General features: G+C 45.4%; 1 protein-coding gene across 4 annotated transcripts in view; it reads right to left on the reverse strand.

Annotated features, from left to right (window-relative positions):
* The window catches only part of CSPG5 (chondroitin sulfate proteoglycan 5), a 183879-nt gene that overhangs the window by 32039 nt on the left and 126145 nt on the right, over nt 1-25695 (reverse strand). For 2 of the 4 annotated variants that reach the window (XM_088463984.1, XM_088463981.1), the window contains 2 exons: nt 4912-5100; nt 459-615 (listed from right to left, as the gene is read on the reverse strand). In XM_088463984.1, coding sequence (XP_088320110.1) covers nt 459-615; nt 4912-5100 — 346 coding nt within the window. The remainder of the gene's footprint in view (nt 1-458; nt 616-4911; nt 5101-25695) is intronic. The other 2 variants (XM_088463982.1, XM_088463983.1) reach the window with 2 other exon arrangements.

Genomic DNA, 25695 nt, shown 5'->3' on the forward strand with positions numbered 1-25695 from the left:
AGGAACAGCTGGAGAGGAGGAGTTACAGGGAGAGGATACAGGGAGAGCTGGAGAGGAGGAGTTACAGGGGGATACGATGGAGACAGCTATAGAGGAGGTTACAGGGAAATGATGCAGGATATTCGGGGGAATGAGAACTTCCTGATACATTTTAGTATAAATTGCATGCAGCATTCTAAGGTCAGTTGCAGGCAGGGTAGGGACTTACAGTACTATTCTGCTATTCTGTAAGGTTAGTATAAAGCAGAAGGCATTTTATGATTACATTGGAGAAGAATGTGTTTTCATGCTGAAGGAAAGGTCTCACACACAGCCAGATGCCCCCGTTAGCAGTGCAGGGTAACGTGCACCATTCGGCAGCTCCTAGCTATGGTCACACCTGCTCTCTGAACCCACCCTGCTCAATGAGGAGAAGGCTTGAAGCATGCAGAAGGGGAGACATTAAACAGACGAGTTACCTGACAGATAACGTTATCATAGTAAGCCAATGCACGAGCATGGGGGGAAAGGTTAGATGGGGTGTCGCATAGTTTCCTTACATTTGGGTGCGAGCCTTCCGCGATTGTGGACAGAGAAAAATTATCGTTGTGGAGCTCTGAGGGAGTCCTGTACCTGCTGAGAGAGACAGAGAGTTACCAATGTACCAACAACAGGACTACACCATAACCAGACACTTTCATGCACCTTATGCCCCCTGGATCCAGCACTACAGAATATTCCCCCTGATTACTCTAATCTGGGATTGGTCAGAAATGGGAGGATCATGATTTGGGTGGATGGAGAGTTGGTCACAATTTGGCCAACCACAAAAGTTGCCTCAGGTAAATGTACTGTGTTATAAGATCTGGAAATATACAGATATAATATATATGAGTGAGTTTCCTCGCTATTTGTGTAAGCTTTTGTTTTCTGCTACCAGCTTTATCAGACAGAAGTGAGAACTTCTAGAAGTGTAGTGTAATAGGCTTACATGCAGGAAGTGTGCTGTGCATTGGGAAACATTTCCCCCTGATGATAACAAATTAGGGCCCGATTCCAAGTACATTATATAAAGCGGTCACCATTCTGGCCACTTTCTGTGATCGGAAATTCCATGTGAACAGCCGCCTGTATTCTGAGTCGGCCACGTTAATGCGATCGCACTGTTCCCAGCCCTTCATTCGCAAGGGCGGCTGTCACCTCTAGTATCAGCATTTGCACCAGCCCCATCCCTGGTGCAAGCGAGCCGGCTGAAATGGGACGCGCCTTTGCATACGCTCCCCACTGAACAGCCCACAGCTCGGTCTTCATACCCATCTTCTCAGTCTGAACGCCTCATTGGCACCCAGTTAGGCATAATTGAGAAGCAACCAAAAGGGCACCTGGCTTAGGTTACCTCGTTAATGCTCTAAGTTGCGTTTGCAGGCCGCAGCGCATGTGCGGTTTGTACAATCTGTGAGATCTGTCTGCATTCAGAAGCGCAGGAAACTCATTATAACGTCCTTAGAGCCCATTTATCAATGAGACATAAATGTCCTCCTTTCAATATTTAACAAACAGCGGTAGTCCAAGCTTACCAGTCTTTGTTACTGAATGGCTTACATCTTCTATAGATGGCGACAGAAATACGTTCCCCATCGCCGGCAATGGGGACCCGGCAGCACACTTTCTGGCGCATGTACATGACATAGCACCCGTCACTGGCAGACATAGGCTGCCAGCAGCAGAGCTGAGGAGGGGGACGTCGCCGGACCTCGCCGGACGGGTAAGTAATGCTGAATACCAACTGCGATACTAACCACAATATTCCGCAGGCAATAAGGATCGTCCTTAAATGGGACCCCAAATCTCCGGACAATTTCCATATATGATTGGGAATATCTGAGAAAGGTTTATGATGATACCGGGGGAAGCTCTGGTCCTATTTATCACAATACACATTGTCAGTGCCGAGGTGATGAATTTTTTCCACCCTAACTTTGCAACACGCCAGGAGTTTAGGAAGAGTCTCTCCCGGGACACAATGGGTCTAATTCAGAGTTGGACGGTGAGTAGAAGCAGCTGCAACTTCTACTAATGCTGCAGTGGATGAGGCTGACTATTGGGACACCTACCGGCTGCAGCTCTCATCCGCCAGGGTGCACGCAATGGCGCAACATCGAGGGGACATCAGCCACACCATCGGACTCCTGAGCAGCCTTATGGTTACAGTATGTGTCAGAGGAGCTGCGTCTTCCGACATGCCCACCGACTCGAGCCTCCCCTGTCACCGCCCAGGTCCTGGTCTGCGTCCAACGGCGGTAATCATCGGATGTATCAGGCCCTATGGGCTTATCTTATCATCAGATGACATCAGCCGCTGGAGCCATGATTTGCATTACGAAATATGGGAATTCTGGCTACATTCCAGCCCCCATGGGAACTAATGGGGGCTGATTTGCGGTCAGGAATGGAGATTACAGGCAGACATCGGAGTTATCTGCTCTTCTCCTTCCATGTTATATCCCGGGAATCCCTAATATTTGTGGGTACCCATAACATGGCCATTCCCTGACGATCTCCCGCAGACTCCCTTTTGGCCAAGCTTTTGAAATACTACATAAACAATGGGAGGACAACCACTTGCAGTGAGGTAGGTATTGATGCGCTGAGGTATTGAGGCACCTAAGTTCTGTAGGTATTGAGGCACTGAAGGTATTGAGTCACTGTTGGTACTGTATGTATTGAGGCACTGAGGTTCTGTAGGTATTGAGGCACTGTTGGTACTGTAGGTATTGAGGCACTGTTGGTACTGTAGGTATTGAGGCACTGAGGTACTGTAGGTATTGAGGCACTGAAGTACTGTAGTTATTGAGGCACTGATGCACTGTAGGTATTGAGGTACTGATGCACTACAGGTATTGAGGTACTGATGCACTGTAGGTATTGAGGCACTGAGGTATTGAGGCACTGAGGTACTGTATGTATTGAGGCACTGAGGTACTATAGGTATTGAGGCACTGATGCACTATAGATATTGAGGTACTGATGCACTGTAGGTACTGAGGCACTGTAGGTATTGAGGCACTGAGGTACTGTAGGTATTGAGGCACTGTAGGTATTGAGGCACTGATGCACTGTAGGTATTGAGGTACTGATGTACTGTAGGTATTGAGGCACTGATGTAATGTAGATATTGAGGCACTGAGGTACTGTAGGTATTGAGGCACTGATGCACTGTAGGTATTGAGGTACTGTAGGTATTTTGGCACAGAGGTACTGTAGGTATTGAAACACTGATGTACTGTAAGTATTGATGCACTGATGTACTGAAAGTATTGAGGCACTGATGTACTGTAGGTATTGAGGCACTGAGGTACTGTGGTATGGAGGCACTGATGTACTGTAAGTATTGAGGCACTGAGGTACTGTAGGTATTGAGGCACTGAGGTACTGTAGGTATTGAGACTTGGCCACTATATGTAAATATTATGATGCATTTTGTGAATGAGGTTGTCCTGTTTGTTAGCAGTCCTCTAATAGTAACCCCGTATCACAATGTCTGCATCGCACTGTACTAGGTAAAATGATCTGTATGGACAATGCTGATACTATACTTCCCGGGGGGCTGCTCCCCCAGCACTGGGAAACTCTTTCCTAACTTTCTACAATCCCACAGGTCCCAGAACAGTCTGAGATTGCAGCACACAACGCGACGCTTGTGTAATAATAAGCCTGAACCCCCTCCTCCACTCGCACAATGCCCACCCCGCCTGGCAGCACACCCACAATAGAGCCGCCGTCCTCCCCCTCCCTCTCATCTCAGCTCTATAAAGCCTTAGAGTGCAGCTGCCTCACTGCAGGGGGCTCCTTATTCTGGGGGCTGACAGATGGAGCTTTGTCCGGCACAGACATGAAAAGTTGATACCAGCATCTACCGGACAACAGAACTATCACAAAAGATGCCTTAAACTTCCATCAATCACTGAGCTCCTATCTGGAAGCAGGGAACAGCCTAAGTATTACATTGCGGCATGTGACAAATCCTGCTTTCAGACTTAATAAAGGGCAGATGTACTAAGCCTAGAAAAGTGATAAATTGGAGTGATAAGCTACCAGCCACTCAGCTCCCAACTGTCATGTTACAGGTTGTGTTTGAAAAATGACAGTTAGGAGCTGAGTGGCTTGTAGTTGATCACTTTCCACTTTATCACTTTCCAGAGCTTCATACATCTGCCCCTTAAGCCTAAAACCCGGGTTTTTGCTGGTGAAAGAGCATAAACCCGAGTCTGGCGTAAGTCTGAAAGGTGCAACCCGGGTTGATAGTCCCGGGTCAATGTCCCTGCTCAAGTGTGAAAGGTGCTCCCCGGGTCTTGGTGACCCCGTCACGCCTAAAACAAACTGATTGGCTGGGGACAGTAGTGCTTGGAGATGAGATCATCTCCCAGCGCCCACTGATGCAGAAAGACCTGGGTCACTGCAAGACCCGGGTCAGGTGTGAAGGGTGACGACCTGGGTCGTCCCTCTTAGTGTGAAAGCAGTAGCCCAGCTTCAACCCGAGCTCGGTGTCCCGGGTCTGAGCGGTATTAATTATCAAAGGATAAGTGTAACGTTATGTGCAGACAAACAGAAATAAGATGAGATGTATATTAGTCCAGGTAGTAAATATTATTAGCTCATTTTTACCCATTCTCCAACATAAAAGGCAATAATATAACTTAAATAAACACTTTAGATATAAATGATTTTTTTTTTAGGTCAATAATACTGAGACATATTTTTACGCTAATTTAAGTAAACTTAGCTTTTGATGATCATTTTCATAATTATCTAACCGCAGGGGGCGCAGTTCTATTCGTTGCTGGATAGTAATGAGCTAACCCAGAGCAACATCCACCACATTAATACAAATCCGCAGAGCGTTACACCATTCCAGAACAATAAGTCACTTACTTCCTTTTGCGCAGTTTGTAGTTCTCGGTTTTGAGAAGGTAGAGTTTTTTGGCAAAAAAGACGGTCATCATAAAGAGGAGGAGGACCACGAGCGCCGCTGTGCCCACCGCGACGCACATCACCTGGAAATCTGTGATGATGGACTCACAGCGCAAACCCTTATGCCATATGTAGTCTTGCGTGTTACATCTGCAAAAGCACACGGTACACGGGTTATTCATGATGTTCAGCGTCACAGGAGTAACCAACATACAGAGCAGAAGACAAGAAATTTGCAAAGTTGTCGTCAGAAGAAATAAAATAGGCAGAGAAGTATCAATATACTCAATAAGAAACCGTAAGGTCCATTACATTAAATACCACATGCATATTACAGTGTCACACATACTAGTGTGACAGCAATCCCATGTTACATACTCCTTCCACTATATAACTCTCTATCTCAACTCCTGATATACTCTGTGCTGCTAAGGACCCTGCTCCTCCCACTATATAACTCTCAGTCCGTGACTTCTTGCTGCCTCCATTCCCCTTCTCACATCATGTCACTGCCCCTGTCACATGTAGCCCTGTCCTCACTAACACATCACTCATCTCCTGATATACTCTGTGCTGCTGGGGACCCTGCTCCTCCCACCATATAATTCTCAGTCTGTGGCTTCCTGCTGCCTCCATTCCCCTCCTCACATCATGTCACTGCCACTGTCAAAGGGTAGCCCTGTCCTCACTAACACATCACTCATCTCCTGATATACTCTGTGCTGCTATCTGTGACCTCCTGCTGCCTCCATTCCCCTCCTCACATCATGACTGCCCCTGTCACATGCAGCCCTGTCCTCACTAACACATCGCTCATCTCCTGTTCTACTCTGTGCTGCTGGGGACCCTGCCCCTCCCACTATATAACTCTCCGTCTGTGACTTCCTGCTGCCTCCATTCCCCTCCTCACATCATGTCACTGCCCCTGTCACATGTAGCCCTGTCCTCACTAACACATCACTCATCTCCTGATATACTCTGTGCTGCTAAGGACCCTGCTCCTCCCACTATATACCTCTCAGTCTGTGGCTTCCTGCTGCCTCCATTCCCCTCCTCATATCATGTCACTGTCCCTGTCACATGTAGCCCTGTCCTCACTATCACATCACTCATCTCCTGATATACTCTGTGCTGCTGGGGACCCTGCTCCTCCCACTATATAACTCTCAGTCTGTGGCTTCCTGCTGCCTCCATTCCCCTCCTCACATCATGTCACTGCCCCTGTCACATGCAGCCCTGTCCTCACTAACACATCACTCATCTCCTGATATACTCTGTGCTGCTGGGGACCCTGCTCCTCCCACTATATAACTCTCAGTCTGTGGCTTCCTGCTGCCTCCATTCCCCTCCTCACATCATGTCACTGCCCCTGTCACATGCAGCCCTGTCCTCACTGACACATCACCCATCTCCTGATATACTCTGTGCTGCTGCCGGTGGCTAGATATCCTCGGATTGGCTAGATGTTAGCTTAGCGGCTCCCACTTCAATCTGCCTTAGGAACTGTTTAGAGTATAAATGATCTGTGCTGCTTCTAACACTGTAACACTCTGATTGGATGTTATTCTAATGGTGCGTACACACTGGGCGATATTACTGAGCGAGTGCACGATTACGACATCATAATCATGCCATCGCTCAGTAATTGTGCACACATTGTGCACTCTAATGACGGAAACGACCAGCCATGCGCACTCCCGCTGGTCGTTTCTGACATTGTCCATCGCCTGAACATGCAGCACAATATGTGGTTAACGACAGATTGACCATGTTCAGTGGTGAGGGAGGGAACCTGCACTGAACGACTGATCATTCTGTGCAGGCACTACAGGGGATCAGGAACGGCTGTACGATTATGATGTCATCATCATACTGTCTGTCCTGATCGCCCAGTGTGTACGCAACTTTAGTCCCACGTTTTATCTTTCATGTCTGCGTGAATGAATGTGGTAAGTGCTAGGAATGGCCATTGGTGGGTTAGCTATCAATGGTACCATCAGTGGTTAACCTCGATGGTGTATAACCATCAGCAGGAAACCATTGAAGGTTTCGCCCACCAATGGTGAGCCCTGCTCCAGTAGACCCTGGGCAGCGGACCAATCAGAATTGGGGGTACAGCTTTGCTCTGTGTCCTTGCGCTGGGGAAGAAGAAGAAGAAGAAGAAGAAGAAGAAGAAGAAGAAGAAGAAGAAGAAGAAGAAGAAGAAGAAGAAGAAGAAGAAAAAAACCATTGTGGGGCACTGAACCATCGATGGTGGAGAACCACTGTATCTTTGTAATTGATGGCAAAACCAATGACCGCCAGTGGTTAACCATCGATGGTTGGCAATCACGGATGTTCGATGGCCATCCCCTGTAAGCGCTGTGACCATAAAAGTCAGTGGGCCTGATTCAGACCCGCTCGCAAGCGGGTCGATGGTGGCCCAGTGTGCACGCCGCTGCACGTGCGCGAGCCTCGGAGAGGGGGCTGTCGATGTTGATAGACATCTCGCCCCGTTTTGTAGGCGTGGCCGGGGGGGGGCTTCACAAACAGAGGCGTTCCCAAGCGAACGCCTGCCATTTGTGGGCGGCCCCACTGACATCACCAGTGATGTCAGTGAGAGAGCTTCCGGCTCTATTAGAGCCAGAAGCTCTCTGGGGCTTGTGGCCACGAGACCCTACCACAAGGTAGGGTCTTGACCATCGTGACCATCATCCTGGACGCTCGCAATAGCTGTGGGTGGCCACCCACAGCTACGCGAGCGGCCAGGAGGCCGCAACTAAAAAAAAACAGCGCCCGCCCTGATTCAGAGCGAGCGCTCGCTTTTTGCGAGCGCCTCTGAATCAGGCCCAGTGTCCACAAAGGGCAGAAGATAAAGAGGTAAAAAGAAAATGAAATTCACATTTCCAAGTTCCCTTTCTCCCATCATACAATGGGGCACAGAACCGCACTCCTTTACTATACATATTGGTGCTATAGGACTGAAGTTCTGTTTATAAACCACACACACATGATACAATACATATAGGTATATGCAATTTGCACACACTACACACATTTATATAATAAGTGAGAAAGCGTGTCTGTCTGTCTGTCTGTTTGTCCTTTATGCACGGTCAGAGTTTTGGACCTAGCGCCACCAGGATTAGGTTTTTGCATAGGTTTGAACTTCGTCAGGACCACACACTGTCACACAATCCCTAAAAATGGGTATACTCTTAAATTACACAGGTTCCGGGGCTGGCTCCAGAGGAAATCGGCAGTCTGCCAACAACCTGTGATAAAGCTACAAAAGTATAATTTTACCCTCACAGTCTGAGCAAGTGTCACACTGTATGACTCATGTGAGTTCATATAGAATCTAGAGTTAGTAATTTTTATAGTGACCATATAAATTAGTCAGCCCCCTGTGTATACATGCAAGGGCCTAACTAGTATGGGGGTTACATAGCAAGATCTTTAAAGGGACCCCCAGAGGTAAAAAATCACATACATTTGCCCGCACACAGAGCCCATTCATGTTATGCCACACAGTAGTATCCCTTATACACATTATGCCACACAGTAATGTCCCTTACACTACACAGTAATGCCCCTTACACATTATACCACACAGTAAGGCCCTTTTCAGATTACTGTATGTCACATAAGTGTAGCGCCCAATATAACACATTATTCCACACAATAGTAGTAGTGCCCCTTACACATTATGCCCCCCAAGCAACACCTCCCCGTGTCCTTCCAACAGTCTCTTGCCTCCCCCTGTGTGCCATCAGCAGCCACTAGTTATGGATTTGGGGCCAGGCCGCCAGCTAATTACAGACAGCATTGGTGTAATCTGAATCTGGTGCCGGTTGCGAGCCAATAAGGAGCCGCCACTGCTGATTGGCTGCGGTCCGCGAGCTGATTGCCTCGCGACCGGCGGCACTGTCTCTCCATGTCTTCTGCCAGTGCGCCAGCTGTAATCAGCTGGCGAGCCAGCACCAAATCAACACCGCTGCCACCCAGGCCCACCTTGTGTGCATGACTGGGTGCAGGGGGAGTGGTGGGCTACAGAGGCAGCGCGGGCACCATAGCAGCCGCACCCCTTGCACCCACGGTAGTTACGCCACTATTTTCATGCATGTTTTGCAAACAGTGGGATTCTTTTCAGGATGAATGGAATGGGGGTATAGGAAAGACAATGTAACAAAGGCTGCAGGTGCACTTCGGGGTCCAGTCCTCAACACAGGCAATGCCGGGTATCCCAGCTAGTAGATTACACACCACGTATAGGTATTTACAATTTGCGTACGTATAGCTTATACACCACATATAGGTATTTACAATGTGCGTACGTATAGATTACACACCACGTATAGGTATTTACAATGTGCGTACGTATAGATTATACACCACACATAGGTATTTACAATGTGCGTACGTATATATTATACACCACCTATAGGTATTTACAATGTGCGTACGTATAGATTACACACCACGTATAGGTATTTACAATGTGCGTACGTATAGATTATACACCACATATAGGTATTTACAATGTGCGTACGTATAGATTATACACCACGTATAGGTATTTACAATGTGCGTACGTATAGATTATACACCACGTATAGGTATTTACAATGTGCGTACATATAGCTTATACACCACATATAGGTATACACAATGTGCGTACGTATATATTATACACCACATATAGGTATTTACAATGTGCGTACGTATAGATTACACACCACGTATAGGTATTTACAATGTGCGTACGTATAGATTATACACCACATATAGGTATTTACAATGTGCGTACGTATAGATTATACACCACGTATAGGTATTTACAATGTGCGTACGTATAGATTATACACCACGTATAGGTATTTACAATGTGCGTACATATAGCTTATACACCACATATAGGTATACACAATGTGCGTACGTATATATTATACACCACATATAGGTATATACAATGTGCGTACGTATATATTATACACCACATATAGGTATATACAATGTGCATACATATATATTATACACCACATATAGGTATATACAATGTGCGTACGTATAAACATTATACACCACATATAGGTATATACAATGTGCATACATATATATTATACACCACATATAGGTATATACAATGTGCGCACGTATATATTATACACCACATATAGGTGTATACAATGTGCCTACGTATATACATTATACACCACATATAGGTATATACAATGTGCGTACGTATAGATTATACACCACATATAGGTATATACAATGTGCGCACGTATATATTATACACCACATATAGGTGTATACAATGTGCCTACGTATATACATTATACACCACATATAGGTATATACAATGTGCGTACGTATAGATTATACACCACATATAGGTATTTACAATGTGCGTACGTATAGATTACACACCACGTATAGGTATTTACAATGTGCGTACGTATAGATTATACACCACATATAGGTATTTACAATGTGCGTACGTATAGATTACAAACCACGTACAGGTATTTACAATGTGCGTACGTATAGATTATACACCACATATAGGTATTTACAATGTGCGTACGTATAGATTATACACCACATATAGGTATTTACAATGTGCGTACGTATAGATTATACACCACGTATAGGTATTTACAATGTGCGTACATATAGCTTATACACCACATATAGGTATACACAATGTGCGTACGTATATATTATACACCACATATAGGTATATACAATGTGCGTACGTATATATTATACACCACATATAGGTATATACAATGTGCGTACGTATATACATTATACACCACATATAGGTATATACAATGTGCGTACATATATATTATACACCACATATAGGTATATACAATGTGCGCACGTATATATTATACACCACATAAAGGTGTATACAATGTGCCTACGTATATACATTATACACCACATATAGGTATATACAATGTGCGTACGTATAGATTATACACCACATATAGGTATATACAATGTGCGTACATATAGATTATACACCACATATAGGTGTATACAATGTGCGTACATATATATTATACACCACGTATAGGTATTTACAATGTGCGTACGTATATATTATACACCACATATAGGTATATACAATGTGCGTACGTATATATTATACACCACATATAGGTATATACAATGTGCGTATGTATAGATTATACACCACATATAGGTATATACAATGTGCGTACGTATAGATTATACACCAAATATAGATATATACAATGTGCGTACGTATAGATTATACACCACATATAGGTATATACAATGTGCCCACGTATAGATTATACACCACATATAGGTATATACAATGCGCATACGTATATATTATACACCACATATAGGTATATACAATGTGCGTACGTATAGATTATACACCAAATATAGGTATAAGGAATGTGCCCACGTATAGATTATACACCACATATAGGTGTATACAATGTGCCTACGTATAGATTATACACCAAATACAGGTATATACAATGTACGTATATACATTATACACCACATATAGGTATATACAATGTGCGTACGTATAGATTATACACCAAATATACGTATATACAATATGCGTACATATACATTATACACCACATATAGGTATATACAATGTGCCTACGTATACATTATACAGCACATATAGGTATACACAATGTGCATACGTATAGATTATACACCAAATATACGTATAAGGAATGTGCCCACGTATAGATTATACACCACATATAGGTATATACAATGTGCATACGTATACATTATACACCACATATAAATATATACAATGTGCGTACAAATATATTCAACACCACATATAGGTATATACAATGTGCGCACGTATAGATTATACACCACATATAGGTATATACAATGTGCGCACGTATAGATTATACACCACATATAGGTATATACAATGTGCCTACGTATACATTATACACCACATATAGGTATATACAATCTGCCTACGTATAGAATACACACCACATATAGGTGTACACAATGTGCGCACGTATAGATTATACACCACATATAGGTATATACAATGTGCGCACGTATAGATTATACACCACATATAGGTATATACAATGTGCGCACGTATAGATTATACACCACATATAGGTATATACAATGTGCGCACGTATAGATTATACACCACATATAGGTATATACAATGTGCCTACGTATACATTATACACCACATATAGGTATATACAATCTGCCTACGTATAGAATACACACCACATATAGGTGTACACAATGTGCGTACATATATATTATACACCACATATAGGTATATACAATGTGCGCACGTATAGATTATACACCACATATAGGTATATACAATGTGCGCACGTATAGATTATACACCACATATTGGTATATACAATGTGCCTACGTATATATTATGCACCACATATAGGTATTTACAAAGTGCGTACGTATAAATTATACACCACCTATACAGGATAAAACACCAGCACAGGCCGCATAGAATGTTACAAGCAGACTTAGCGTGTCCCTACAGTTTATCTAATACAGGATAAAACACCCACACAGGCCGCATAGCGCGTCACAGGCAGGATTAGCGTGTTCCTACCGTATAATACAGGATAAAACACCCACACAGGCCGCATAGCGTGTTACAGGCAGGCTTCGCGTCTCCCTACAATATATCTAATACAGGATAAAACACCCACACAGGCCGCATAGAGTGTTACAGGCAGGCTCAGCGTGTCCCTACCGTATATCTAATACAGGACAAAAAATAACCACATGTGCTGCATAGCGTATTACAGGCAGGCTTAGCGTTTCGCTACCGTATATCTAATACAGGCTAAAACACCCACATGTTCTGCATAGCGTGTTACAGGCAGGCTTAGCGTGTCCCTACCGTATATCTAATACAGGATAAAACACCCACATGTTCTGTATAGCGTGTTACAGGCAGGCTTGGCGTGTCGCTACAGTATATCTAATACAGGATAAAACACCCACATAGGCCGCATAGCATGTCACAGGCAGGCTTAGCGTGTTCCTACCGTATAATACAGGATAAAACACCCACACAGGCTGCATAGCGTGTTACAGGCAGGCTTCGCGTCTCCCTACAAAAAATCTAATACAGGATAAAACACCCACACAGGCCGCATAGCGTGTTACAGGCAGGCTTAGCGTGTCCCTACCGTATATCTAATACAGGACAAAAAATACACACATGTGCTGCATAGCGTGTTACAGGCAGGCTTAGCGTTTCGCTACCGTATATCTAATACAGCATAAAACACCCACATGTTCTGTATAGCGTGTTACAGGCAGGCTTGGCGTGCCCCTACAGTATATCTAATACAGGATAAAACACCCACATAGGCAGCATAGCATGTCACAGGCAGGCTTAGCGTGTCTCTACAGAATATCTAAGAAAGGATAAAACCAACACACAGGCCGCATAGCATGTCACAGGCAGGCTTAGCGTGTCCCTACAGAATATCTAATACAGGATAAACACCCACACAGGCCGCATAGTGTGTTACAGGCAGGCTTTGCGTGTCCCTACAGTTTAACTAATACAGGATAAAACACCCACACAGGCCGCATAGCGTGTTACAGGCAGGCTTAGCGTGTCCCTAACGTATATCTAATATAGGATAAAACACCCATACAGGCCGCATAGCGTGTTACAGGCAGGCTTAGCGTGTCCCTATGGTATATCTAATACAGGACAAAACACCCACATGTGCTGCATAGAGTGTTACAGGCAGGCTTAGCGTGTCCCTACAGTCTATCTAATACAGGATAAAACAGCCACATGTTCTGCATAGCGTTTTACAGGCAGGCTTAGCGTGTCCCTACAGTCTATCTAATACAGGATAAAACAGCCACACAGGCCGCATAGCATGTAACAGGCAGGCTTAGCGTGTCCCTACAGATTATCTAATACAGGATAAAACAAACACACAGACCGCTTAGCATGTTACAGGCAGGCTTATCGTGTCCCTACAGTATATCTAATACAGGATAAAACACCGACACACGCCGCATAGCATGTTACAGGCAGGCTTAACGTGTCCTTACTATATATCTAATACATGATAAAACACCCACACAGGCCGCATAGCATGTTAAACGCAGGCTTAGCGTGTCCCTACTGTATATCTAATACAGGATAAAACACCCACACAAGCCGCATAGCATGTTACAGGCAGGCTTAGCGTGTCCCTACCGTATATCTAATACAGGATAAAACACCCACACAGGCCGCATAGCATGTTAAACGCAGGCTTAGCGTATCCCTACTGTATATCCAATACAGGATAAAACACCCACACAGACCACATAGCATGTTACAGGCAGGCTTAGCGTGTCCCTATCGTATATCTAATACAGGATAAAACACCCACACAGGCCGCATAGCATGTTCCAGGCAGGCTTAGCGTGTCCCTACAATATATCTAATACAGTATAAAACACCCACACAGGCCGCATAGCATGTTACAGGCAGGCTTAGCGTGTCCCTACCGTATATCTAATACAGGATAAAACACACACACAGGCCGCATAGCATGTTTCAGGCAGGCTTAGCGTGTCACTATCGTATATCTAATACAGGATAAAACACCCACACAGGCCACATAGCGTGTTACAGGCATGCTTAGTGTGTCCCTACAGTATATCTAATACAGGATAAAACACCCACACAGGCCGCATAGCATGTTACAGGCAGCCTGAGCGTGTCCCTACTGTATATCTAATACAGGATTAAACACCCACACAGGCCACATAGTGTGCTACAGGCAGGCTTAGCGTGTCCCTACTGTATATCTAATATAGGATAAAACACCCACACAGGCCGCATAGCATGTTACAGGCAGGCTTAGCGTGTCCTTACAGTATATCTAATACAGGATAAAACACCCACACAGGCCGCATAGTGTGTTACAGGCAGGCTTAGCGTGTCCCTACAGTATATCTAATACAGGATAAAACACCCACACAGGGCGCATAGCGTGTTACAGGCAGGCTTAGCGTGTCCCTACTGTATATCTAATACAGGATAAAACACCCACACAGGCAGCATAGCGTGTTACAGGCGGGCTTAGTGTATCCCTACAGTATATCTAATACAGGATAAAACACCCACACAGGCTGCATAGTGTGCTACAGGCAGGCTTAGCGTGTCCCTAGTGTATATCTAATACAGGATAAAACACCCACACAGGCCACATAGCATGTTACAGGCAGGCTTAGCGTGTCCTTACTGTATATCTAATACAGGATAAAACACCCACACAGGCCGCATAGCGTGTTACAGGCAGACTTAGTGTGTCCCTACTGTATATCTAAGACAGGATAAAACACCCACACAGGCCGCATAGCGTGTTACAGACAGGCTTAGCGTGTCCCTACAGTATATCTAATACAGGATAAATCACCCACACAGGCTGCATAGTGTGTTACAGGCAGGCTTAGCGTGTCCCTACTATATATCTAATACAGGATAGAACACCCACACAGGCCGCATAGCGTGTTACAAGCAGGCTTAGCATGTCGCTACTGTATATCTAATACAGGATAAAACACCCACACAGGCCGCATAGCATGTTACAGGCAGGCTTAGCGTGTCCCTACTGTATATCTAATACAGAATAATACACCCACACAGGCCGCATAGCGTGTTACAGGCAGGCTTAGCGTGTCCCTACAGTATATCTAATACAGGATAATACACCCACACAGGCCGCATAGCGTGTTACAGGCAGGCTTAGCGTGTCCCTACAGTATATCTAATACAGGATAAAACACCCACACAGGCCGCATAGCATGTTATATGCAGGCTTAGCGTGTCCCTACAGTATATCTAATACAGGATAAAACACCCACACAGGCCGCATAGCATGTTATATGCAGGCTTAGCGTGTCCCTACAGTATATCTAATACAGGATAAAACACCCACACAGGCAGCATAGCGTGTTACAGGCAGGCTTAGCGTGTCCCTACAGTATATCTAATACAGGATAAAACACCCACACAGGCCGCATAGCGTGTTACAGGCAGGCTTAGCGTGTCCCTACCGTATATCTAATATAGGATAAAACACCCACACAGGCCGCATAGTGTGTTACAGGCAGGCTTATCGTGTCCTTACTGTATATCTAATACAGGATAATACACCCACACAGGCCACATAGCATGTTACAGGCAGGCTTAGTGTGTCCCTACAGTATATCTAATATAGGATAAAACACCCACACAGGCCGCATAGTGTGTTACAGGCAGGCTTAGCGTGTCCCTACAGTATATCTAATACAGAATAAAACACCCACACAGGCCGCATAGCATGTTACAGGCAGGCTTAGTGTATCCCTACAGTATATCTAATACAGGATAATACACCCACACAGGCCACATAGCATGTTACAGGCAGGCTTAGTGTGTCCCTACAGTATATCTAATATAGGATAAAACACCCACACAGGCCGCATAGCATGTTACAGGCAGGCTTAGCGTGTCCTTACTGTATATCTAATACAGGATACACCACCCACACAGGCCGCATAGCATGTTACAGGCAGGCTTAGCGTGTCCCTACTGTATATCTCATACAGGATAAAACACCCACACAGGCCGCATAGTGTGTTACAGGCAGACTTAGTGTGTCCCTACTGTATATCTAATACAGGATAAAACACCCACACAGGCCGCATTGCATGTTACAGGCAGGCTTAGTGTGTCCCTACAGTATATCTAATACAGGATAAACCACCCACACAGGCCGCATAACATGTTACAGGCAGGCTTAGCGTGTCCCTACTATATATCTAATACAGGATAGAACACCCACACAGGCCGCATAGCGTGTTACAGGCAGGCTTAGCATGTCGCTACTGTATATCTAATACAGGATAAAACACCCACACAGGCCGCATAGCATGTTACAGGCAGGCTTAGCGTGTCCCTACTGTATATCTAATACAGAATAATACACCCACACAGGCCGCATAGCGTGTTACAGGCAGGCTTAGCGTGTCCCTACAGTATATCTAATACAGGATAATACACCCACACAGGCCGCATAGCGTGTTACAGGCAGGCTTAGCGTGTCCCTACAGTATATCTAATACAGGATAAAACACCCACACAGGCCGCATAGCATGTTATATGCAGGCTTAGCGTGTCCCTACAGTATATCTAATACAGGATAAAACACCCACACAGGCCGCATAGCATGTTATATGCAGGCTTAGCGTGTCCCTACAGTATATCTAATACAGGATAAAACACCCACACATGCAGCATAGCGTGTTACAGGCAGGCTTAGCGTGTCCCTACAGTATATCTAATACAGGATAAAACACCCACACAGGCCGCATAGTGTGTTACAGGCAGGCTTAGTGTCTCCCTACTGTATATCTAATACAGGATAAAACACCCACACAGGCCGCATAGCATGTTACATTCAGGCTTAGCGTGTCCCTACTGTATATCTAATACAGGATAAAACACCCACACAGGCCACATAGCGTGATACATGCAGGCTTAGCGTGTCCCTACTGTATATCTAATACAGGATAAAACACCGACACAGGCCGCATAGTGTGTTACAGGCAGGATTAGCGTGTCACTACAGTATATCTAATACAGGATAAAACACCCACACAGGCCGCATAGCGTGTTACAGGCAGGCTTAGCGTGTCCCTACCGTATATCTAATATAGGATAAAACACCCACACAGGCCGCATAGTGTGTTACAGGCAGGCTTATCGTGTCCTTACTGTATATCTAATACAGGATAATACACCCACACAGGCCACATAGCATGTTACAGGCAGGCTTAGTGTGTCCCTACAGTATATCTAATATAGGATAAAACACCCACACAGGCCGCATAGTGTGTTACAGGCAGGCTTAGCGTGTCCCTACAGTATATCTAATACAGAATAAAACACCCACACAGGCCGCATAGCATGTTACAGGCAGGCTTAGTGTATCCCTACAGTATATCTAATACAGGATAATACACCCACACAGGCCACATAGCATGTTACAGGCAGGCTTAGTGTGTCCCTACAGTATATCTAATATAGGATAAAACACCCACACAGGCCGCATAGCATGTTACAGGCAGGCTTAGCGTGTCCTTACTGTATATCTAATACAGGATACACCACCCACACAGGCCGCATAGCATGTTACAGGCAGGCTTAGCGTGTCCCTACTGTATATCTCATACAGGATAAAACACCCACACAGGCCGCATAGTGTGTTACAGGCAGGCTTAGTGTGTCCCTACTGTATATCTAATACAGGATAAAACACCCACACAGGCCGCATTGCATGTTACAGGCAGGCTTAGTGTGTCCCTACAGTATATCTAATACAGGATAAACCACCCACACAGGCCGCATAACATGTTACAGGCAGGCTTAGCGTGTCCTTACTGTATATCTAATACAGGATAAAACAACCACACAGGCCACATAGTGTGTTACAGGCAGGATTAGCGTGTCACTACAGTATATCTAATACAGGATAAAACAGCCACGCAGGCCGCATAGCATGCTACAGGCAGGCTTAGCGTGTCCTTACAGTATATCTAATACAGGAAAATACACCCACATAGGCAGCATAGCGTGCTACAGGCAGGATTAGCGTGTCCCTACTGTATATCTAATACAGGATAAAACACCCACACAGGCCGCATAGTGTGCTACAGGCAGGCTTAGTGTGTCCCTACTGTATATCTATTACAGGATAATACACCCACACAGGCCGCATAGTGTGTTACAGGCAGGCTTACTGTGTCCCTACTGTATATCTAATACAGGATAAAACACCCACACAGGCCGCATAGTGTGTTACAGGCAGGCTTACTGTGTCCCTACTGTATATCTATTACAGGATAATACACCCACACAGGCCGCATAGTGTGTTACAGCCAGACTTAGCGTGTCCTTACCGTATATCTAATACAGGATAAAACACCCACACAGGCCGCATAGCATGTTACAGGCAGGATTAGTGTGTCCCTACTGTATATCTAATACAGGATAAAACACCCACACAGGCCGCATAGTGTGTTACATGCAGGCTTAGTGTGTCCCTACTGTATATCTAATACAGGATAAAACACCCAGACAGGCCGCATAGTGTGTTACAGGCAGGCTTAGCGTGTCCCTACTGTATATCTAATACAGGATAAAACACCCACACAGGCCGCATAGCATGTCACAGGCAGGCTTAGCGTGTCCCTACTGTATATCTAATACAGGGTAAAACACCCACACAGGCCGCATAGTGTGTTACAGGCAGACTTAGTGTGTCCCTACTGTATATCTAATACAGGATAAAACACCCACACAGGCCGCATAGCGTGTTACAGGCAGGCTTAGAGTGTCCCTACTGTATATCTAATACAGGATAATACACCCACACAGGCCGCATAGCATGTTACAGGCAGGCTTAGCGTGTCCCTACAGTATATCTAATACAGGATAAACCACCCACACAGGCCGCATAGTGTGTTACAGGCAGGCTTAGCGTCTCCCTACTGTATATCTAATACAGGATAAAACACCCACACAGGCCGCATAGTGTGTTACAGGCAGGCTTAGCGTGTCCCTACTGTATATCTAATACAGGATAATACACCCACACAGGCCACATAGTGTGTTACAGGCAGGCTTAGTGTATCCCTACAGTATATTTAATACAGGATAAAACACCCACACAGGCCGCATAGCGTGTTACAGGCAGGCTTAGTGTATCCCTACAGTATATTTAATACAGGATAAAACACCCACACAGGCCGCATAGCGTGTTACAGGCAGGCTTATCGTGTCCCTACAGTATATCTAATACAGGATAAACCACCCACACAGGCCGCATAGTGTGTTTACAGGCAGGCTTAGCGTGTCCCTACTGTATATCTAATACAGGATAAAACACCCACACAGGCCGCATAGCGTGTTACAGGCAGGCTTAGCGTGTCCCTACAGTATATCTAATACAGGATAAAACACCCACACAGGCCGCATAGTGTGCTACAGGCAGGCTTAGTGTGTCCCTACAGTATATCTAATACAGGAAAATATACCCACACAGGCCGCATAGTGTGCTACAGGCAGGCTTAGTGTGTCCCTACTGTATATCTAATACAGGATAATACACCCACACAGGCCGCATAGCATGTTACAGGCAGGCTTAGCGTGTCCCTACAGTATATCTAATACAGGATAAAACACCGACACAGGCCGCATAGCATGTTACAGGCAGGCTTAGCGTGTCCCTACAGTATATCTAATACAGAATAAAACACCCACACAGGCCGCATAGTGTGCTACAGGCAGGCTTAGCGTGTCCTTACTGTATATCTAATACAGGATAAAACACCGACACAGGCCGCATAGTGTGGTACAGGCAGGCTTAGCGTGTCCTTACTGTATATCTAATACAGGATAAAACACCCACACAGGCCGCATAGTGTGTTACAGGCAGGCTTAGCGTGTCCTTACTGTATATCTAATACAGGATAAAACACCCACACAGGCCGCATAGTGTGGTACAGGCAGGCTTAGCGTGTCCTTACTGTATATCTAATACAGGATAAAACACCCACACAGGCCGCATAGTGTGTTATAGGCAGGCTTAGCGTGTCCCTACAGTATATCTAATACAGGATAAAACACCCACACAGGCCGCATAGCGTGTTACAGGCAGGCTTAGCGTGTCCCTACAGTATATCTAATACAGGATAAAACACCCACACAGGCCGCATAGTGTGTTACAGGCAGGCTTAGCGTGTCCCTACAGTATATCTGATACAGGATAATACACCCACACAGGCCGCATAGTGTGTTACAGGCAGGCTTAGCGTGTCCCTACTGTATATCTAATACAGGATAAAACACCCACAAAGGCCGCATAGTGTGTTACAGTCAGGCTTAGCGTGTCCCTACAGTATATCTAATACAGGATAAAACACCCACACAGGCCGCATAGTGTGTTACAGGCAGGCTTAGTGTGTCCTTACTGTATTTCTAATACAGGATAATACACCCACACAGGCCGCATAGTGTGTTACAGGCAGGCTTAGCGTGTCCCTACTGTATATCTAATATAGGATAAAACACCCACACAGGCCGCATAGCGTGTTACAGGCAGGCTTAGAGTGTCCCTACTGTATATCTAATACAGGATTATACACCCACACTGGCCGCATAGTGTGTTACAGGCAGGTTTAGTGTGTCCCTACAGTATATCTAATACAGGATAAAACACCCATACAGGCCGCATAGTGTGTTACAGGCAGGCTTAGCGTGTCCCTACTGTATATCTAATACAGGATAAAACACCCACACAGGCCGCATAGCGTGTTACAGGCAGGCTTAGTGTATCCCTACCGTATATCTAATATAGGATAAAACACCCACACAGGCCGCATAGTGTGTTACAGGCAGACTTAGCGTGTCCCTACAGTATTTCTAATACAGGATAAAACACCCACACAGGCCGCATAGCGTGTTACAGGCAGGCTTAGTGTATCCCTACCGTATATCCAATATAGGATAAAACACCCACACAGGCCGCATAGCGTGTTACAGGCAGGCTTAGTGTATCCCTACAGTATATCTAATACAGGATAATACACCCACACAGGCCGCAAAGCGTGTTACAGGCAGGCTTAGTGTATCCCTACCGTATATCTAATATAGGATAAAACACCCACACAGGCCGCATAGTGTGTTACAGGCAGGCTTAGCGTGTCCCTACTGTATATCTAATACAGGATAAAACACCCACACAGGCCGCATAGCGTGTTACAGGCAGGCTTAGCGTGTCCCTACTGTATATCTAATACAGGATAATACACCTACACAGGCCGCATAGTGTGTTACAGGCAGGCTTAGCGTGTCCCTACTGTATATCTAATACAGGATTATACACCCACACAGGCCGCATAGTGTGCTACAGGCAGGCTTAGCGTGTCCCTACAGTATATCTAATACAGGATAAACCACCCACACAGGCCGCATAGCGTGTTACAGGCAGGCTTACCGTGTCCCTACTGTATATCTAATACAGGATAAAACACCCACACAGGCCGCATAGCGTGTTACAGGCAGGCTTAGCGTGTCCCTACAGTATATCTAATACAGGATAATACACCCACACAGGCCGCATAGTGTGTTACAGGCAGGTTTAGCGTGTCCCTACTGTATATCTAATACAGGATAAAACACCCACACAGGCCGCATAGTGTGTTACAGGAAGGCTTAGTGTGTCCTTACTGTATATCTAATACAGGATAAAACACCCACACAGGCCGCATAGTGTGCTACAGGCAGGCTTAGCGTGTCCTTACTGTATATCTAATACAGGATAAAACACCCACACAGGCCGCATAGTGTGCTACAGGCAGGCTTAGCGTGTCCCTACAGTATATCTAATACAGGATAAAACACCCACACAGGCCGCATAGTGTGTTACAGGCAGGCTTAGCGTGTCCCTACAGTATATCTAATACAGGATAATACACCCACACAGGCCGCATAGTGTGTTACAGGCAGGCTTAGCGTGTCCCTACTGTATATCTAATACAGGATAAAACACCCACAAAGGCCGCATAGTGTGTTACAGCCAGGCTTAGCGTGTCCCTACAGTATATCTAATACAGGATAAAACACCCACACAGGCCGCATAGTGTGTTACAGGCAGGCTTAGCGTGTCCCTACTGTATATCTAATACAGAATAAAACATCCACACAGGCCGCATAGCGTGTTACAGGCAGGCTCAGTGTGTCCCTACTGTATATCTAATACAGGATAAAACACCCACACAGGCCGCATAGTGTGTTACAGGCAGGCTTAGCGTGTCCCTACCGTATATCTAATACTGGAAAATACAACCACACAGGCCGCATAGCGTGTTACAGGCAGGCTTAGCGTGTCCCTACAGTATATCTAATACAGGAAAATACACCCACACAGGCCGCCTAGCGAGTTATATGCAGGCTTTTCGTGTCCCTACAGTATATCTAATACAGGATAAAACACCCACACAGGCCGCATAGTGTGTTACAGGCAGGCTTAGCGTGTCCTTACTGTATATCTAATACAGGATAAAACACCCACACAGGCAACATAGTGTGTTACAGGCAGGCTTAGCGTGTCCCTACTGTATATCTAATACAGGATAAAACACCCACACAGGCCACATAGTGTGTTACAGGCAGGCTTAGCGTGTCCCTACTGTATATCTAATACAGGATAATACACCTACACAGGCCGCATAGTGTGTTACAGGCAGGCTTAGCATGTCCCTACAGTATATCTAATACAGGATAATACACCCACACAGGCCGCATAGCGTGTTACAGGCAGGCTTAGCGTGTCTCTACTGTATATCTAATACAGGATAAAACACCCACACAGGCCGCATAGCGTGTTACAGGCAGGCTTAGTGTGTCCCTACAGTATATCTAATACAGGATAAAACACCCACACAGGCCGCATAGCATGTTATATGCAGGCTTAGCGTGTCCCTACAGTATATCTAATACAGGATAAAACACCCACACAGGCCACATAGTGTGTTACAGGCAGGCTTAGAGTGTCCTTACTGTATATCTAATACAGGATAAAACACCCACACAGGCCGCATAGCGTGTTACAGGCAGGCTTAGCGTGTCCCTACTGTATATCTAATACAGGATAAAACACCCACACAGGCCGCATAGCGTGTTACAGGCAGGCTTAGAGTGTCCCTACTGTATATCTAATACAGGATAATACACCCACACAGGCCGCATAGCATGTTACAGGCAGGCTTAGTGTGTCCGTACAGTATATCTAATACAGGATAATACACCCACACAGGCCGCATAGTGTGTTACAGGCAGGCTTAGCGTGTCCCTACAGTATATCTAATACAGGAAAATACACCCACACAGGCCGCATAGTGTGTTACAGGCAGGCTTAGCATGTCCCTACAGTATATCTAATACAGGATAAAACACCCACACAGGCCGCATAGCGTGTTACAGGCAGGTTTAGCGTGTCCTTACTGTATATCTAATACAGGATAAAACACCCACACAGGCCGCATAGCGTGTTACAGGCAGGCTTAGCGTGTCCCTACAGTATATCTAATACAGGAAAATACACCCGCATAGGCCACATAGCGTGTTACAGGCAGGCTTATCGTCTCCCTACAGTATATCTAATACAGGAAAATACACCCACACAGGCCGCATAGCGTGTTACAGGCAGGCTTAGCGTGTCCCTACAGTATATCTAATACAGGGTAATACACCCACACAGGCCGCATAGTGTGTTACAGGCAGGCTTAGCGTGTCCCTACTGTATATCTAATACAGGATAATACACCCACACAGGCCGCATAGTGTGTTACAGGCAGGCTTAGCGTGTCCTTACTGTATATCTAATACAGGATAAAACACCCACACAGGCTGCATAGCGTGTTACAGGCAGGCTTAGCGTGTCCCTACTGTATATCTAATACAGGAAAATACTCCCACACAGGCCGCATAGCGTGTTACAGGCAGGCTTAGCGTGTCCCTACAGTATATCTAATACAGGAAAATACACCCACACAGGCCGCATAGCGAGTTATATGCAGGCTTTTCGTGTCCCTACAGTATATCTAATACAGGATAAAACACCCACACAGGCTGCATAGTGTGTTACAGGCAGGCTTAGCGTGTCCTTACTGTATATCTAATACAGGATAAAACACCCACACAGGCCACATAGCGTGTTACAGGCAGGCTTAGCGTGTCCCTACTGTATATCTAATACAGGATAAAACACCCACACAGGCCGCATAGCGTGTTACAGGCAGGCTTAGCGTGTCCCTACCGTATATCTAATACAGGAAAATACACCCGCATAGGCCACATAGCGTGTTACAGGCAGGCATATCGTGTCCCTACAGTATATCTAATACAGGAAAATACACCCACACAGGCCGCATAGCGTGTTACAGGCAGGCTTAGCGTGTCCCTACAGTATATCTAATACAGGGTAATACACCCACACAGGCCGCATAGTGTGTTACAGGCAGGCTTAGCGTGTCCCTACTGTATATCTAATACAGGAAATTACACCCACACAGGCCGCATATCGAGTTATATGCAGGCTTTTAGTGTCCCTACAGTATATCTAATACAGGATAAAACACCCACACAGGTTGCATAGTGTGTCACAGGCAGGCTTATCGTGTCCTTACTGTATATCTAATACAGGATAAAACACCCACACAGGCCACATAGCGTGTTACAGGCAGGCTTAGCGTGTCCCTACTGTATATCTAATACAGGATAAAACACCCACACAGGCCACATAGTGTGTTACAGGCAGGCTTAGTGTGTCCCTACAGTATATCTAATACAGGATAAAAGGATAAAACACCCACACAGGCCGCATAGTGTGCTACAGGCAGGCTTAGCGTGTCCCTACAGTATATCTAATACAGGATAATACACCCACACAGGCCGCATAGCGTGTTACAGGCAGGCTTAGCGTGTCCCTACTGTATATCTAATACAGGATAATACACCCACACAGGCCGCATAGCATGTTACAGACAGGCTTAGCGTGTCCCTACAGTATATCTAATACAGGATAAAACACCCACACAGGCTGCATAGTGTGTTACAGGCAGGCTTAGCGTGTCCCTACTGTATATCTAATACAGGATAAT

This window comes from Taudactylus pleione, unplaced genomic scaffold, assembly GCF_031769625.1.
Source record: "Taudactylus pleione unplaced genomic scaffold, aTauple2 ptg001542l, whole genome shotgun sequence".
Lineage (NCBI taxonomy): Eukaryota > Metazoa > Chordata > Amphibia > Anura > Myobatrachidae > Taudactylus > Taudactylus pleione.